The sequence below is a fragment of the Callorhinus ursinus genome, unplaced genomic scaffold (genome assembly GCF_003265705.2).
Source record: "Callorhinus ursinus isolate GAN/ISIS: 27379988/994484 unplaced genomic scaffold, GSC_fseal_2.0 scaffold48, whole genome shotgun sequence".
Taxonomy (NCBI): domain Eukaryota; kingdom Metazoa; phylum Chordata; class Mammalia; order Carnivora; family Otariidae; genus Callorhinus; species Callorhinus ursinus.
The window spans coordinates 7,587,188-7,606,948 of NW_027397110.1; the positions used below are offsets into that span (position 1 = coordinate 7,587,188).

The window sequence follows — 19,761 nt, forward strand, 5'->3', positions numbered from 1 at the left end:
AATTAAATATATGGTTAAAGCATTATTTTGAAAGAAGAAATGATTCTGATAAAGAGGATGAAAGTACTACTATGAGCTTGGGTGACTGCCAAGCCATCCTTGGTTTGAATTAGCACTGGCTTTGAAATCAGTGGAATCAGGAAATAATAAAACCTGAACTTCAGCAGCTAGCAAAATAGATTGGAAGGGAGCTGCAAATCAATGACAGTTCTATTAAAAACTCAGTGGTGGTGGTTGCTCTTTGCTGAAAGCAAGACGACTCTCCAGGAGAATTTCACCTTTTCACAACTAATTCAAGACTGATGATGGAGGACAAAAGATCATGAAAGGGATTATTCAGTGAAGGAAATGAGCCACTTTGCAGATTTAGATACAACAACCTGATGAATTCTTTTTAAAAATGGCTCCTGAGAATTTTAGATCAAGGAACAGTATCTCTGGCTTTAAATACTGCTGAGGGTAGGGAAATGTTAGTGTTCACTGTGGTTCACATGACAATCCCTAGTTTACTAGAATGGATTAAGGGAGGGGTCCAACATAGAAGGACAATTGCTCTTCCTCTCCCTTGTTATATAAATGGTCACTGCGTCCTAAAGCTGCATCAGTGCTGTGGATGCAGGTACTACTGCACTGGCTATCTGATGAAGAAAATGAACACCCTTATAGGATCCTCCTGACTCAGGTTATGACTGACACTGTAATAAAGGATTTCATATATGACTTTGTTGTTGGACCCCAGGAAGACGTAAAAAGATAGTTTCAGATCTTTAATCTCAACTTCCTCCTATGGATAATAAAAAGATAATAATGAGTTTAGGACTTCACAGGAGAAATAAAATCCAATAAGAAAGAGGACATGCAAAATAATAAAATTGGACCCTTGTCTTTTTGTTGTTGAGTTGTAAGAGTTCTTTATATATTCTGGATATTAGATTGTTATCAAATATAGATTTGCAATTATTTCTCTTGTTCATAAGTTATCTTTTTACTTCCTTGATAATGTCTTTTGATGCACAAAAGCTTTTAATTTTGATGAAGTTCAATTTATCTATTTTTTATTGTTGTTGTTACTACTGCCTTTGGTGTCATATCTAAGAATCCATTGCCAAATCCAAGGTCATAAAGATTTACCCATATGTTTCTGCTAAGAAACACATACAAAAATTAACTAAAAAAAAATGGATCAAAAGACCAAAACAGAAGAGCTGAAACTATAAAACTCTTAAGAGGAAAACATAGGGGAAAAGCTTCATGACCTTGGATTTGGCAATAATTTTTTGATATGACACCAAAAGCATAGGTAACACAAGAAAAAAACAGATAAATGTTGTATGATTCTAGTAGGCAAGTTCAAAGTAGGTTTGAGGTTACCAGGGGCTGGAGGGAGGAGAAATGGGAGTTACTGTCTAATGGTTACAGATCTGTGTTTCTATTTGGGATGATGAGAAAGTTCTGGAAATAGATAATGGTACTGGTTGTACAACAATGTGAATGTACCTAATGCCACTGAATTGTACACCTAAAAATGGTTAAAAAAGTAAGTTTTATGTTATTTAAATTTTACAACAAAAAAATAGCAAATGGAAAGAAAATAAGGGGGTAACAATTCAGATCCTAAAACAATTGTTTTTTTTTTAAAGATTTTATTTATTTATTTGACAGAGAGACAGGCAGTAAGAGAGGGAATACAAGCAGGGGGAGTGCGAGAGAAGAAGCAGGCTTCCCGCTGAGCAGGGAGCCTGATGTGGGGCTTGATCCCAGGACCCCGGGATCATGACCTGAGCCGAAGGCAGATGCTTAACAACTGAGCCACCCAGGTGCCCAACAATTCAGTTTTTTATGTTTAATTAAAAATGAAATAAAAAGGCAGAAATTGAAAGTGCCAGCTTTGATAATTTTACAGTAAGGCAGAGAATTGGCAACTGCCTGTCTTCAAACTTCTCAGGATATAAAAATCCCAAGGCAGATATATTCAATTTATCTGAGTTTAGAGGAATTTTAGAAAGAAAAAGATTCCAATGAGCCACTATCATCAGATGCCAAAATACAGGCTTTTAATATAAAGATAATATGGAAAAAGAAGATTGTTATGCTTCATATCATGCCAGGTCATCTCTGGCAGGGAACTCAAGACATTTTAACAAATTTGTGAGTGAATGGCTGGATGTAGAGAAGAAACTCTTTTAGATCTACTGAATACAGGAACACTATGCAGCACTGCCTAGGAGACTGCAAATGAACCTCTTAGGGATGACAGAATTAATTCAAGGGAATGTGGGGATGCTACTCTGAAAAGAATAAAAATTAAAGTCTATTTAGAAGTTAGAATGTATAATAAAAAAGGATACTGTGATGTCTCCCTAAACTGACTGTATAACTGATATGAATATAATGTTTGAATAAAAATTCCTCCGCCTACTGGGTAACAAGGAAAAAAGGAGTAACTTGGATCCTCTCTTCACCCAGTACTCATCAGACATGCAACATGGGAGCCTTTAGAATTAACCTAAGCCAATTAAACTAGTAAATCTGAAACATTATTGGATACCTGGAAGGCAATAAGAAATAACTATCCTAAATAAAGAAATGTCGGATACAAGTATATTAGTGTCCATAAACTCACTGAAATAAGCCAGTGTGGCCAATGAGGAAGACTGCTGAATCAGGTCACAAACAGTAGACTACAAGGGGGCTCAATAAAACCATAACCTGCTGCTTCCAGTACAGTCCAGACTATTCAATTCATACAAGCTAAAGGTGACTGGTATTCTCTACTATCTGGCAAATGCAGTTTTCTCATTATTAATCACCAGTGAGAGCCTACAACAATTTGCATTCTTGTGGATTGGTTTAAAATATACAGTATTACCTCAAAAATATTAAAACTCTTCTGAATATTGTCACAATCTGATGAGGCATGACTGAGATCTAATATAGCTGGACAATACAACATACTGATGGTATTATTTTCTTTTTATTTCCCCTTTAATTTTTTAAAGTAGGCTCCATGCCAAGTGTGGAGCGCAATGTGGGGCTTGAATTCACGACCAGGAGGAGATCAAGACCTGAGCTGAGATCAAGAGTCAGATGCTTAACCGACTGAGCCACCCTGGCGCCTGGGTATTATTATTTTCATCCGAAACTGCGGATCAAGTTAAAAGAGACTTTACTAAGGTCATAAATCATATGACTGATTGGGGATGACTGATTAACCTTGCCAGAAATCCAGGGCTCCACATAGACTATGGAATTTTGGGAGATTACATAGGTTGGAGCAATCTGTGACATATCAAACCACTAGGAATAAATTGTTATCAGTCCCTGACCCTCAGATTGAAGAAGTTCAACAACACATACTGCACATACTTGGTTTTTAGAAAAACCATACTCCACTTAGGGATGTTCTTGGCCCCAATTCATAAAATCACAATGAAAAAGGCCTTATTTGATTAGGGGCCTTAACAAAAAAAGGCTTCTTAGACTGCAGAAGGCTATGACTTAAGCTATTACGTTAGAACCGTATGATCCTAACACTGAAATGATATTAGAAAGTGTCAGCCCTTGCACTCATACCAACTGGAATTTCCAGCAAAAGCCATAATCACTACTCCAAGATGACCTCTGGCTTTGGTGTTAAGACATTATTAGATGCTGCTTTCCACTCTATGTCTTTTGAAAGACAGTTGCTGATTTATTTTGGGGCATTTGCTGAGATCGCCCCAATAACTAAAAGACTTACAAGAGCAAATTAGGACCTGAAATACCTATCATATCATTGCTAATGTCAGAAAAACATTCCAGTAAGAAGAGAGAGGCCCAAAAAAGTTGCATCATGAAATGGAAATGCACTATATAAAGCATGCGACCAGGGGATGGGACAGACTTATATTTATGAGCCTTTTTTCCTTGGGTCTCTTCTTTCAACCAACTGCCCAACGATGCCAGGTAATTGGTCTGGTTCACAGATGGTAGTTTCAGAATTGCGAGTAATTCTGTATGGAAAGGAGGTGCTTTGAGTCCAGCAGAAGGTAAAATCCTCATGGAAGAAAGTAATAACAGGTTGATCCACTGCGCTGGATTATATGCTGTGTTCTTACCTGTGATAGAACTAGATACAAATAAAAGTCTTGCTATTTGGGTAAATACTGATCCCAGGCTGTTGCCAATTGGCCTAATAAGTGGGCCATAAATAACTGGATAGTAAAAGATCCCCACATGTGGGGCCGCTGTTCTTTGGAAATCTCTATGGAAATTCTGAGGGCAAATCAAAGCAGGCCATAATGATGCTTACCAAAGAAACCCAAAGCCAGGGTTTGTAGGTAACTGCAATCAATAAATTGATGGCCTCATTCGTTCTCTTGAAATGGCAATGAAGGTCCATGACATGAATGGACATGGAGGAACTCAAGCCAGGCAGCAATGTACAAAACGACATAGACCACTGGCCCCCACTGAAGCTCAAAAAAAATTGCCTTGGTTGCCAATGTCCCATTTTTCTGTACTTATCCAATCTGTCCCCCTTTTATTGGAGATGGACTAACCAGAAAATTCTACTTCAGGGGGAAAGGTGTGGGTTAAACTTAGTGTTGAAAGGAAAAAAGGCCAGATTGTCACTGAGGGGAAGGGAGCCAATAAATGAGTGCCACAAAAGGGAAAATCTAACATAATTTTGGTGCCTAAAGAGATGCTTAAAGCAAGAGAATAATATTTTCTCTTAGCTTTGATTCAGAAGCCTGTTGGGGCAAAGGACTCTAATGGAGTCTCCTTGTCAGAAGAGCCAAAAAGAGAGCTGAACAATAGCTAACCTAACAAATACACTTCCCAGAGTGACATATGTCCTCAAAATGGATGAAGAAATAAATGGGAGCGCTGTCAACAATGCAAATGTTTTTAGATTCTCATTTCACAGGATGCATCTATTATAGAGGAGCTGTGCTGGGAAGCAACCTGTGGAAAATGTTTAGCGGGCTGAATCTGAAAAACATTGACTAATAATCTCAAAGAACATCATGTGCCATTAATCATGATGATGGCTTTAAAAAGGTACCAGAGGGGCGCCTGGGCGGCTCAGTTGGTTATGCCTCTGCCTTTGGCTCAGGTCATGATCTTAGGGTCCTGAGATCGAGCCCCGAGTGGAGCTTCTTACTCAGCCGGGAGTCTGCTTCTCCCTCTCCCACACCCCCACCCCCGTCTCGCCCATGGTCTCTCTCTCTAATAAATAAATATTTAAAAAAAAAAACGAATTTTATTTACTTATTTGACAGAGAGAGAGAGATAGTGAGAGCAGGAACACAAGCAGGGGGCGTGGGAGAGGGAGAAGCAGGCTTCCCACCGAGCAGGGAGCCCGATGCGGGGCTGATCCCAGGACCCTGGGATCATGACTTGAGCCAAAGGCAGACGCTTAACGACTGAGCCACCCAGGCATCCTAAATAAATAAAATCTTAAAATAAAAGTGTACCAGAATATGGTGGTAGAATGTTATCTATTGCATATCCCTTTTGTCAAAATAATATTATGTGTAAAAACAGCTATTTGCCCTGTTATTGTGAGTAAATAGGCACAAGAAGGAGGAACAATTGGGACACTTGGATCACTGATAAAGGACAAGCACTAGGTATAACTTGGTGGGCCCATATTCCTAAGAATTCTGAAATGTGTTTGGTTATGGGAAGTGCTACGAAACACTCAAACCAAAGTCTATCAGGAGTGACTACTACTCATGTGATCTAAGCCTGGGGGAATTAACATTTTTGAAGTACCAAATGTATTTCCTAATTGTACAAAGTCAGTTAGTACTCAATGACAACACGTCTGCTGTTGGCCCATTTGAAATAAAGAGAGCTTTAGTGGAATTAGGAGCTGCTTAGGAGTATTTGGTCAGGCAAATTTGTTGTTTTTTTTTTAAAGATTCATTTATTTTGAGAGAGAGAGCACAGGAGTGCACAGGGTGGGGGGGAGGGGCAGCAGAGGGAGTCTCTCCCTCAAGCAGACCCGCCATGGAGCACAGAGCTTGATCCAATGACCCATGAGATCAGGATCCTAGCTGAAACCAAGAGTCAGATGCTCAAAGGACTGCGCCACCCAGGCACCCAGGAATATTTGTTTTTGTTTTTTTTAAAGATTTTATTTATTTATTTGAGAGAGTGAGCATGAGTGGGGAGAGGGGCAGAGAGAGAGGGAGAAGCAGGCTCTCTACTGAGCAGGGAGCCCGATGCTGCGCTGGATCCCAGGACCCCGGGATCATGACCTGAGCTGGAGGCAGAGGCTTAACCAACTGAGCCACCCAGGTGCCCTGGCATATTTGTTTTAATGAGGAAATGCATACTGCTGGAAAAGACCTACTAAGGGGCACTGGGGTGGCTCAGTTGATTAAGCATCCAAGTCTTGATTTCAGCTCAGCTCATGTTATCAGGGTTGTGAGATCACGCCCCAGTACTGGACAGATAATACTGTTATTAATGATCAAATATAGAGTGCTTCCTGTAGTGGATTAATGGGTTCTGCTGCAGGTTTCTTCTACTGGAAATCAGTATCTGTCAAACTATGTAACTGGTTATGTTCTCAAGATGTTTTGAATCCTAAAAAAACAGAGATATGGCCTCTGATTTATATTCATATGAGAAATAATATACTGTACATAAGAAAAGATAGATTGTAGGGGCATCTGGCTGGCTTACTCAGTGGAGCCTGCGGCTGTTGGTCTCAGGGTTTTGAGCTCGAGTCCCATGGTGGGTGTAGATACTACTTAAAAAAAAGAAAAGAAAAGAAAAGAAAAGGTAGATTGTGTTGGAGAGGACAAAATAATTACACCATGATGGGGCATGGTAAGCTGATGGTGGCTCAGTAACCTGAGCATTTGACTTCGGATCAGGTCGTGATCTTGGGATCACTGGGACTGAGCCCAGCGTTTGGCTCTGTTCAGCGGGGGTCTGCTTCTCCCTCTCTCTCTCTGCTTCCCCCTCCAGCTCATGCTCTTTCTCTCAAATAAATAAAATCTTAAAAAAAAATTACATGAAGATTTTTTTTTGAAAGAGAGCGTGTACGCATGCACACAAGAGGGGGAGAGAAGGGTCAGAGGAGAGAGAAAACCTTAAGTACACCTCAATCTCACGACCCTAAGATCATGACCTGAGCTGAAACCAAGAGTCAGATGCTTAACCGACTAAGCCACCCAGGTGCCCCTATAACAAAATTTTCTGATTTATACTGTAACTACAATGGTATTGCTATATAGGGTATAAATAAGGGGCATAAAGAAATTAATATTGTAGATACTAATAAACTTAGATAATACTGAAATTAATGATCAAATATAGTGGGAAACTGAATTAAAGCTATCTCAGGACATTATCCCTATGGAGGAGAACTGGTCTGAGAAATATTTAGAGTTGATTAATGATAGATTAATAATTCAGCAGATGTATACCATAAGGAGCAGACACTTACAGATCCAAGAAGCAAAAGAACTGTATAGTTACAAAAACATGGGAAAGTATAAATGGATGTTTAGCTATCTGTTTAAATTCCTACCAACCCCACATTGGATACTGTAAATGTTTGGATTCTGCATGTACATTTTTATTATATGATTATGACATATTGCAAGGCAAGTAAATGATATCACACTAAGGATTACTGTTTTATTAGAAATAAGACTTGACAATGGGTTAATGGGGGTGGACTGCTCTGTGTGGGTTAATTCCTGAAATTAGCTTGAGCTGTTTTGCTAAATTCCTGTATGGCACTGACTTTGGTAAAGGCATAGCATGAAACATACTCATTAAAAGTGTTGTGAGGGCAATAAACACATGAAAAGATGCTCAACATCACTAACCATTAGGAAAATGCAAATTAAAACCATAGTCAGATACTCTTTCATACACTAGAATGGCTATTAACAAAAAACAGAAAACAAGTTGGCATGGATATGGAAAAATTGGAACCCTTGTCCATTGCCAGTGGGAATATAAAATGGTACAGGTCCTATGAAAAACAGTATGGTGGTTCCTCACAATATTGAACACAGAATTACCATTTGATCTACGTTCTACTTTTGGGTATATATCCAAAAGAAATGAAAGTAGGGGTTTGAAAAGCAGAATGTGCATAGCAGAATTATTCACAATACCTAAAGACAGAAACAACCCAAATGTCCATCAACACAAGAACAGATAAATAAAATGTAGCATATACATACAAAATGGCATATTATTCAGCCTTAAAAAGAAGGGAAATTCTGATATATACCACAGCATGGATAAATACTGGAGACATTCTGCTTGATGAAATAAGTCAGAAATAGGGGCGCCTGGGTGGCTCAGTCGTTAAGCATCTGCCTTAGACTCAGGTCATGATCCCAGGGTCCTGGAATCGAGCCCCACATCAGGCTCCCTGCTCAGTGGGAAGCCTGCTTCTCCCTCTCCCCAACTTGTGTTCCCTCTCTCTCTGTCCAAAAAAAAAGTCAGAAATAAAGTAAATATTGTATGACTCCACTTATATGAGGTGCCTAAAAAGTAGTCAAATTATAGACTCAGAAAATAAAATGGTGGTCAGCAGAGGCTAGAGGGAAGGAGAAATGGGAAGTTATTGTCTAACGGGTATAGAGTTTCAACATGGGATCATAAAGAAGTTCTGGAGATATGTAGTAGGGGTGGTTGCACAACAATGGGAATGTATTTAATGCCACTGAACTGTACACTTAAAAATGGCTAAAGTTTAAATTTTATGTTATATATATTTCACCACAATTAATGAAAAGTGTTACAAGGAATTTTGGGTTAGTGTACCAGGTTCTGAATACTGATAGCAGTGAGATTAATGGTTTATATTTGGTCCCTCTTTGAGCTCTCTGAAGGGCTTTGCTGTTGTACAGCAGGAATAAGCCAATATGACCAAAACCGCAAAAATCTCTAGCTGAGATTCCATTTTGGGTCCCATTTCCAAGGTGTTCTGTGTGTCCATCTGTGGTTCCTTATCCACAAGAGGAAAATGCATCCTGCCCGGCCCTTACTGAGGGAGGACAATGAGAGCCTGCACCTGGCTTCTCTGGACCCTTCTGTGAGACAGTCATGGACTGTGACAGGAGTTCTTACTTTAATGCTGTTGCTGTACTATACCCCTTTCCTATAATAAATTACAGCTTTGTAAGCATTGTCATTTTGGGTCCCGAGTCTTCTTTAGCAATCAAACTGTGTTTAACTGCCACTATTATTGTGGTTATTATTAGGAAAGGAAATACAATGAATTAATTTATGTTGCTCCAAGGAGAAACAACTAAGATCATGGGTGAAAGATACAAGAAGGAGATTTATCTTGCCTTGTGAGGTATTGAGCAAGTCTCTAGACATGTTCACTAAACATTAAAGTAGACGGTAGATGCTCATCTACTTTAAGATCACTGCATTGGGTACCTCAAGCTACCCACTGAACCCTAAGAACTTAGATTTTTTAATCTGGAAAAACTTTTTCAATAGAAACCATACCTGTGATGTTAGCTTCCCAGCAATCTGCATTCGCTCAATTTCTGCAGGAGATTTGATCAGCCGGAGGCGCTGTACCAGCTGCTGGACAGCCCGAACTTTATTCTTGCTCCTGGCTTTGACCTCAGTCAGATGCTGCATGTAGTCAGAGTGAAGCTGTGCATGAGAGGGCCTCATCCAGTCATACCAGACCATATTTGTCTCATCTTAAAATGAGCAGCAAAAAATAAATAAATAAATAAAAATTAACAAGAAATACCAACTGTTATAATGACTTGAACAAGAGTGAAAACTATAAAACCCGTGACATATAACTCTCTCAGGACTGAAGCAACTGAAAGGTTGATTATGTATCACTGGAAAGGCTATTCCCTGCAAATGGCAAGATATTCTGACACCAAATATACAGCTTTTCTGCCCCCAAACTTCAGGGTTCCCTATAAAGATGGTAGATGGGACTAAAGCTTTTTCTCCAGCTTTGACTTCATTCATTATTTATTAAACATTAAAGAACTCCATACCACAACTGAGCTAGAGGCACTGCTGAATTGAACATAAGAGGAGTGAAAAAAATACTCAGATCTTGACCTCCTGGTTAAAAGTATTCTCTTCCTTTCCAATCTCAGTGTTAGTGAAAGGAGGTCCTTATCTCATTTGGGAGCAATTCTTCATGGCTATGGAAACACTCTAGTGGATAATGTGTGCTAACCCATCTGCCATATATTCTCATTAGACAACCACGTTCTCCTTTGAACTCTAGAGACCCAAGGAACTATATGTGCCTGAGATGTAAGATGTGAAGGCCCATGATGAAAATGTCCCACTTACACCACGTCTCCATTCGTCCCTTTCTTTTTCCTGATGTGGCCTAAGAGCAGCATTCCCAACAACTGAAGTCTGAAGGTTGTATGTTTTATACAAAGTATTTGGGACAGAAGAGGGGAAAAATCTTACAAATTTTGATTGGTTATATATCAGTGATACAATCTCCTAAATATTTTCATTTTAAAATAAAAATGGTTTTAAGTGTATATTACATGTCAAACGCTAATCTTATTTTTAATAGAAATTTAACTACTTTTAAAACAGTAAAACCACTTCTACTACCTGTTCTTAGTGTATGAAATCATAGCCCAACTTTTTTTGGTTTTTAAACTTTTAAATAAATATGATTTCACAAATCTTTTCCTTTGCCTACTGCTTTTATCTAGTAAACTACTAACATTAAGAATGGTGAATGAGAAGTACTTTTGAGAAATACATTTGGTGTAAGGCTTTATTTAACAATACTAGGTTGATGAAATTTACACTGTTGAATAGGACAGCTAGAGACTAATTAAAAAAATAAAAAAGCTAAAAAAAATGATTGACTTTGTGAAGATATAAAAAAGTTCCACTAATTTAGCTGAGTAATTACCTCTGTAAAATAGAGAAAACTTGCATAAAGCAATGAAAACAATTCAAACATATTAGAACTTGCATATTCAAATGAGTATTTTCTTTCCGAGGAGTCTTTGCAGGAAACAAGTCCAATAAATTCCATGATCACTGGAAACAATTTTGGAATTTTCTTTTAGAAACTGACTTCAGAAATGATTTATAAACCATACAAGAAAATCAGACTATAATTTTACAACCATCCATATTTTGTCTAAAACTAGTACTTTCCAACTTGATCAGCTATTTTATTTACCAAATTTGGCGACTAAGTGACTTTTGGACACTTCAAAAAATAAAATGCTTCCCAGAGCTGTAGATTTACGAGAATCACTAAAGATAGTTTATAATGTAGTGTAGGTTCTGAAAAGTTCCAGAAAAGGAATCCTAAAACATTATGAGTGATTATAATTTTACCAGAATAAATGTAGAGAAAAACGACCTTTTTGAGGGGAATGGACTCAACTGTGTACTATATGAATCACCTGAGAATCCTTTTTAAAGTCAGATTCTGATCTAGTAGGTATGGAGCGGGGGCCTAAGATTTTACATTTTCAATTATCTATTATGTATTTGTAATCCTAATATGTGTCACCAGGTTATTCTGATGCTGGTGATGCACTGATCATTCTTTGAGAATACTGCTTCTTTCTGAAGACTTGGCAGAAGTAATAAGCAGTGATCAGAGGTCAATAGACTGGTCAGTGATCTTGAAGAATGACCTATGCTCATTCTGTACTTTAAGTCTTGTGGAAAAGATTTATGATCCTTTCATGGTGCTCAAGGAAATGCCGCTACAATATTCATTTTAGAAAATTAAGAACTTTGTCTAAATAGGCAAGGAAAGTCTTAATCCAAAATCTGGCCTGTGATTTGATTTGACTTCTGCTCCCATTTGTTACCTTTCAATTTTGGTATTAGATGTTGAAATTCTTCCAGTGTATAGGCTTCATCCACTCCCGTTAAAGCTATTGCTCCATCAGTGCCAGATCGTGGGCCATCCCAAAGTTCTCGACTAGGGTCTCTCCGAGGCACAAAAAGCATGGCCTTATGTGCTGGTAACTGCTTGCCAGGGAGGCTTTGAAGGACCAGAATGCTATCCGGCTCTTGGAATCCACACAGGTACAGGAAATTGTTGTCTTGGTGGAAGGTATAGGGGATATCATTGCTCATGTAGTATGTAGGGTTGGACAGCAGAACCACTGTCTGGTCTGTCCCACTCTGCCCTTCTGTTTCCTTGTGGATCAGAGACATTAGTTTGTGCCTGCGAAGTGCATATTCCACTTGAGATAGTCCTGGCGTCACCTCTCCTAGAAATGACAAATAACAGTGATGCTTTGCATTTACATAGTGCCAAACTACTTTTAAGGTAGCTTATTAGATGAAGACACCCAAGTTCATTTCTTCAATTTATGCCAAATCTCCTCATAGCACACGGGGAATTAAGGAGATGACCCAGGTTTCAAATTTTCTATTCCACTGCAAAAAGGTTGGAAGAAATGATAGTTAAATGTGTTCCTGCCGGAAACCTGGAATCATGACCCCATAAGAACTCTTTCATTCTTTTACTCATTCAATCAAATCTTTATTGAACATTATTATGTGGAAGGCATTGTTAGGCATATAATTAAGGTTGACCTAAAGTGTCAATATAAAAGGTGAGAAGGATGACATTATCCGTGTATGACTTTCCTGAAAGAATGTAAGCTCCATGAGGACATAGATTTTTGTCTGTTTAATGTTATATTCCCAGAGCCTAGAATAACAACTGGAATGTAGTGGGCATTTGATAAATATTTGTAAAATGATGTATAGTTTTTAACATAATAGAGTTTAGGGCCAAAGAACGTCCCCCAATTTCAAGAGCTAAAATAAATTTCTCCTTCTGAATTTCCAGTGCATAATAATATCTTTCTAATAGGACTTTTCACTCTCTACTTTGCATTTTTTTTTAAAGATTTTATTTATTTATTTGAGAGAGAGAGAATGAGAGATAGAGAGCACGAGAGGGAAGAGGGTCAGAGGGAGAAGCAGACTCCCCGCTGAGCAGGGAGCCCGATGCGGGACTCGATCCCGGGACTCCAGGATCATGACCTGAGCCGAAGGCAGTCGCTTAACCAACTGAGCCACCCAGGCGCCCCTCTACTTTGTATTAACAGTAGAGCTGGGTACACATAACCTCCCTGAGGGTTCCCTCCCTGAGGGAAAATCTTTGTATTTTCCAAGTGGGACCATCTTTGTATTTTCCAAAAACTCTAATAATATTATCTACCTCTTGGGGCTGTCATGAGAAGCAACCTTGATAAAGCATGTGGTTCTTAAGGAATGAAGACTCCCCAAAGAATCTTTAGAAGCTATGGATTCAGGGGCACCTGGGTGGCTCAGTCGGTTAAGCTTCTGACTCTTGATTTTGGCTCAGGACATGATCTCAGGGTCGTGAGATGGAGCCCTAGGTGGGGTTCCATGCTCAGCAGGTAGTCTGCTTCTCTCCCTCTCCCTCTGCCCCTCCCCTTGCTTGGGCACATGCACTCTCTCCCTCAAATAAATAAATCTTAAAAAAAAATAAAATAAAAGCTATAGAGTCATTGTTTATTAAACTGCACATAGGCACACACAAACTTCTGACATATATTTCAAGAGCCGTCTGATTCACTTAAGCCCATTCACAAAACTCTTATTAGGAACCTGTGTTATTAAGTGTTACATATTAGTTCTCAGTATTAGTACCCAGCATACTGCCTGGTTCCTTGCCCAGTGGTGACTGGGTGAGTGTTTCCCTTCTGTATTGGAAATTATGTGTGCTTTCACTTTAGGTTGCAAAATAAAAGAACTACTAAAACAATCACTCATGAAAGCTGTATCCCTCAGCCTACACAGAGGAATAATAATAGTAAAACACCACCTAATGCTTACTGAATGCTTCTTATGTGTCTGGTACTATTCTAATTACTTATAGATATCAGCTCATTTAATCTTTACATTGACTTTGTGATGTGGATTACTATTATTTCCTGTAGTAGCCAGTCTCCACATCCAAGTATGGAAAGATAGCCATGAAATACTGCTGTATGAAAAAGTTACAGTACAAGATGGGTGATATGATCCCAATTATTAAAACAAAACAAAACACAAAAACAAAGAGCGAAAAAATAATTAGGAAAAAAAAAAAACAACTTCTGGGGCACTTGTGTGGCTCAGTTGGTTAACTGTCTGCCTTTGGCTCAGGTCACGATCCTGGGGTCCTGGGATCGAGCCTTGCATCGGGTTCCTTGCTCAGTGAGGAGTCTGCTTCTCCCTCTCCCTTTGCCCCTCCCCCTGCTCGTGTGTCCACGTTCTCTCTCTCTCTCAAATAAATAAAATCTTTTTTAAAAATGGAACGAATCCCAAATTTTATAGTGGTAATCTATGGGGATTGAGTTAAGACTGAGATTTTCTTTTTAACATGCTTTATTTATTTAGAGAGAACACGTGCCAGTGGGAGGCAGAGGGCAAAGGGAGAGGGAGACAGAGAATCTTAAGCGGGCACAACGCCCAGTGCAGAGCTCAACATGGAGCTCGATTTCACAACCCTGAAATCATGACCTGAGCTGAAATCAAGAAGTCGGTCACTTAACTGACTGAACCACCCAGGTGTCCCTTTCTAACATCTTTTTAATATTACTTGAATTTTGTTTCAATGAGTATATACTCTCAAAATTAAAATCCCAAATAAAGAGAGACATCATGGGCAGTCCATGTCATACTCATAACCTACAATGGTTCTTTGTTGTCCATTAGATCAAATTCAAACTCTTAAGTAGATTTTAATGCTCTCTACCAGGTGATTCCAATTTATCTGGTCAACTTTTAAAGAACAGCTTGAGATATTATCTACATAGCATACAATCCACTCACTTAAATGTACAACTTAATGGTTTTTGGTACAGTCACAGAATTGTACAAACATTACAAAAACCAACTTTAGAGTATTTCATCACTCCCAAAATAAACCCCTGCCCATTTCCTCCCAATCTGCCCAAGCCCATGGCAACCACTAATCTATTTTCTGTGTCTATGGATTTGTCTATTGTAGAGATTTCACATAATGACATCACATAATATATGGTCTTCAGTGATCTGGCCAACTTATTTTTTTTTATCATTTCTCCAAGTATTCTGAAATTAATTCCTTCTTATGTCTTACATGGGTCCAATCTGTTCTTTCCCTATTACCTTGCTTACAATGTGTCCCTTTTCCAAAATCTCTTCTCCCTCCACAGCAGTTCCATTCCCAAGATTTCAGGCTCAATGCATGTTTGTTTTTAGACTCCTCTTATTCAAAAGGCTCTCCTGATGGGCCCAGGTCATGTTGATTTGTCCCTCTTATTTTTTTTAAGTTAATGGTTTCATTTTCTTATACATACATCCTATAGTTGTGTACAAAGGTAATCACATCATACTGAACTCTTTCAATAAATATTTTCCCCCTTTTCCTTTGCTGTTTGATTCGTCACTTCCCTTCCCTCCTTCTACCCACACAAACACCTCACCCACACTGGTAATCTAGCATGTATCCTTTCCTATTTTTCTCAATACTCATATACTTGCATTTAGGGGTTTTTTTTGGCCACAAAAAGTGTTTTACAAACAGGGGATACTACACATTCTTCTGTATCTTGCTTTTCTATCGCAGTGACACCTTATAGAAATCCCTCCCACCAAGTCATCTTGCATAGCTTCAATTCATTCCGCTTGATGTCTCCATATATTTCTTGGGGTGATGTATCATAACTTACTGGTCCATTTCTATACTGGTGGGCATGTATATTGTTTTCAGCTTTTTGCTGTAATAATAAACATCCTTGTACTTATCCTGGTACCTTTATGCCTTATGTACTGGTGCTTTCTATGGGATGGTCCCAGGACAGACATTGCTGGGTCAAAGACCTCTGAATTTTCTTAGTACTCATGTTCAGTACATGAAACTCAGCTGTTTATGATTGCCTTGGAAGAGTCCAGTTGTTTTACCTATGTATAGTTTATCTCTCCAGCAAACTCTATAGTTTGCATTTCATTAATAAAATAACTTTTATTTATGTATAAGAGAAAAAAATCTACATTTTTATTGATGAAGTTGGTAAGAAATAAAAGGTAAATAAGCCAACAGAGTCAGTCCTGGAAGAGCTCACATTGCATTCCGCCCCCCGCCCACCGAATTGAACTGGCTAAGAGTCCTCTAGGGTTCTTGGGCAGAATACCGAACTTTGTACCAGAGCCCAGAAAAGCTTAACTATTTATCTCTCTGATAATTATTCATGTTAAGTCTACCACTGTTAACCAACACTGGAAATTTCCCAATGTACCAAGCAGTAAATACCCTCTTATAAAAGCAGAAGCTGGCTGTAACTGGTGGATCATCCAACCTTTCCTTTTTGTCTTCTCTTTTCTCCCTTTCCTGTGCTTTGCTTTGGTTTCCTCATAGCTATAGTCCATGTAATAAAGTTAAATTAGAAATCAGTTCATTCTGTGTTTTTTTTTTAATTTTGGGAAATAAGAAAATTCACAATTTTAATGACCTTAATATATGTGTTCTCTCCTGTTCTCATTAATAACAAAGCATATACAGAGATATATTGGAAACAAACTTCTGAAAAAAGATACAATTATTTGGAAATCAAAAAAACAGCACTGGAAAACTTTTACTCCCTTCAAGATACTCCTCTCCCTCTTCAATCCAATTTCATACAAATGACTACATGAGAAACATCTAAAACACTGGCTACCTTTTCCTAAGCTTATGAATCATCAACGCTATAGAGTGATCCATTAACTAAATGCTTCCAAACTTCTGAAATCTCAAAGTAACAAAGAACTCTTTGGTCATGACAAAAAATTATCCAAGGGAAAAAAGACATCTTTTCTTATCATTTGAAGGAGGAAATAAAAAAGGTGTGATAAAGTAATGAACTTTAACCCTAGAGGTAAACCTGGCAGTTGTTATAGCCTTTGATCATAAAACTAACCATTGTAATGGTCAAAATGGCCTGAATTTCTTCCGATAAAACTGTATCTGAATAGACATTCTGGTAACTTTGTCACATTGTAATGTAGTAAGGAACAAAGTTAGTATTTTATCATGTGGAATCAGTTAAGGATAGAGGGGCTATTCTAACAAGCTTCTTTACCAATCAAATGCCTACATGTCACAATCTGGACTCTGCAAATAGCAAAGTCTCACAATCAATTCTGAGACTCTACAGCTAAGAGGAAGAGCTCTTTTAGGACATTCGGGATTGCTCTTCTTAAGAGAGTAAGAAAAATGTTCTTCATATTTAATCAGCCAAGCAGAAAACCCAAGAGGAAAGTTTTACAAAGACTGAAAATGGACGGAAAGATGCAAGTCTTTGCTACAATCCAGGTATGTATTTTAATTATTTCCCAAAAATAACTAGATTAGGATTTTAATATGGTCTGATTTTGAACCAGCGTTCTTAAAAATCAATTGTTTAATATTAGGTAGTTTTTATTGTCTACAAGAAAGTAGTTTATAAACTGATCTATTACTATGTAGCTGGAGAATGGGGGTAAAAAAAAGTTAAATGTTTCCTTTATAAAGTAAAACACAGACCTCTCTGAAAAAAATGAAATGACCAAATAAACAATTAAAGAAATACTCTAAATAGATTTTATTTGCATATATTGAGCAAAACAAGCCTGACAGAAAGGGTACATACTGTATGATTCCGAGAAGAGACAAAACAATCCATGTTGATAGAAACTGAAGCAATGGTTAAGGATGGAGAGGGGTTACTGACTGGAGGGGAGAAGACTTTCTGGGGTGATGAAAATGTTCTATATCTTGACTGAGGTGTGTGGGTTATATTGGCATCTACCTTTGTCAAAACTTACTGAATTGCCAATTCATGATGTGTACATTTAAGATCCGTGCAATTCATGATATGTAAATTTCATGACATTTAAAAAAGTATACTACTCTCTAAACTTGAAATACCTTTTACACTAAGACTTCCCTCAGGTGAATTTCTTCTTATTAAAAACCTATGACAAAAATAGACTTTTCAGAAGTTCCAGACAGTATTCTTTGGCACAAGTGTTTTGTATTGTTTTGTGGTTAAGTATGGACTCACAGTCAGACTTCCGTTGAGTTGGAATCCTGGCTCAACAACTTACTGAGTGACTTGGGGAGAGCTACCAAACTGCTTTATGATTCAGTTTTCTCATCTGTCAAATGGAGATAGTAATAGCAATTACTTCTCAAAGTTGTCAGGAGGATTAAATAAGTTAAAATACTTAGAACAGTAAGCACTATATATAAATAGTAGATAGAATTATTACCACCATAAAGAATTACACTTAAAGGGGTGCCCTGGGTGGCTCAGTCATTAAGCATCTGCCTTTGGCTCAGGTCAAGATTCCAGGGTCCCCGGATCAAGCCCCGGCATCAGGCTCCCTGCTCCGCAGGAAGCCTGTTTCTCCCTCTCCCACTCCCCCTGCTTACATTCCCTCTCTCGCTGTGTCTCTCTCTGTCAAATAAATAAATAAAATCTTAATACTTAAAGATGTCCTTCTGGTAATCCAAAGCCAGGGAGGACATTGAAAGAGTAAACTTTACTATCCCTATCAAAGTAATATTTACACAGAAACCCTGAAAGTCTTTGGCTTTCTCCCACAATAAGAAGGAGTCTCATGTGATTCAGAAGCTTTTTATTATTCAGTTCTTTATAAGATTCCTGATTCTTGTCTAGAGCAGATTCTTGCTGATCTTTACTTCAGAGATTTTGCTCAATATGAATGAGAAATATGCACAAAGGTTAAAGAGAAATAGAAAAGTCATTTATTTCTAATGTATCAGTATTTAAACCACAGGAAAATTATCTCCAATTTTTTCTCCCAGCATTAAAAAAGAAAGAAATACTCCATAATTCTGCACTAGATGGCAGTTTATGGAATTTCTATAAGCTAATTATCAGTATAATGGTAACTTGAAATGAGTAATCAACAAACACCATACATATAGGCTAAATATATAGGTTTAGTCACCTGTAAATTTATATATGTAACCACTCCAGTCTTTATTCTGCATTAAAATCTATTTCAGAAAATGAAGACAAGAGGAAAATGCACAATCAATACAAATAATGTGGTCATTTAAAAAATTCCATAGATACAAAGGAAGTGAGAAAAGAAAATATATTACTTTATTCAAAAAGAGGTAGGGGCGCCTGGGTGGCTCAGTCAATTAAACCTCTGACTCTTGGTTTCAGCTCAGGTCATGATCTCATGGGTTGTGAGATCGAGCACCCGTCCCCCTTGGGCTTTGCGCTCAGTGGGGAGTAAGCTTGAAGATTCTCTCCCTCTGCCCCTCTCCCCCAGCTCATACGTGTGCATTCTCTCTCAAATAAATAAATCTTTAAAAAAAACAACAACACAGGTAGACTTCATGGTGAAATATCTATTAAAAAAATTAGACCCTGAACTTAAATTTAAAATCCCTAGAATGCAAAACTTTTTTTTAAGATTTTATTTATTTACTTGAGAGAGAGAGAAAGATCAAGAACACAAGCAGGGGGAGCAGCAGGCAGAGGGAGAAGCAAACTCCCTGCAGAGCAGGGACCTCGATGCAGGGCTCCATCCCAGGACCCGAGGATCATGACCTGAGATGAAGGCAGAGGCTTAACCAACTCAGTCACCCAGGCGTCCCAAAACTTTTTTTTTTAAGATTTTATTTATTTGAGAAAGAAAAAGAGAGAGCGAGGGAACACGAGCAGGGGTAGGGGCAGAGGCAGACAGAGAAGCAGACTCCACACCTTACAGGGAGCCCAATGTGGGGCTCAATCCCAGGAC

At 38.3% G+C, this 19,761-nt stretch overlaps 1 protein-coding gene across 4 annotated transcripts in view; it reads right to left on the reverse strand.

Annotated features, from left to right (window-relative positions):
* The window catches only part of XPNPEP3 (X-prolyl aminopeptidase 3), a 74,145-nt gene that overhangs the window by 33,230 nt on the left and 21,154 nt on the right, over nt 1–19,761 (reverse strand). For all 4 annotated transcript variants that reach the window (XM_073882731.1, XM_073882734.1, XM_025882001.2 and 1 more), the window contains 2 exons: nt 11,820–12,227; nt 9,484–9,686 (listed from right to left, as the gene is read on the reverse strand). In XM_073882731.1, the coding sequence (XP_073738832.1) occupies nt 9,484–9,686; nt 11,820–12,227 (611 nt within the window). The remainder of the gene's footprint in view (nt 1–9,483; nt 9,687–11,819; nt 12,228–19,761) is intronic.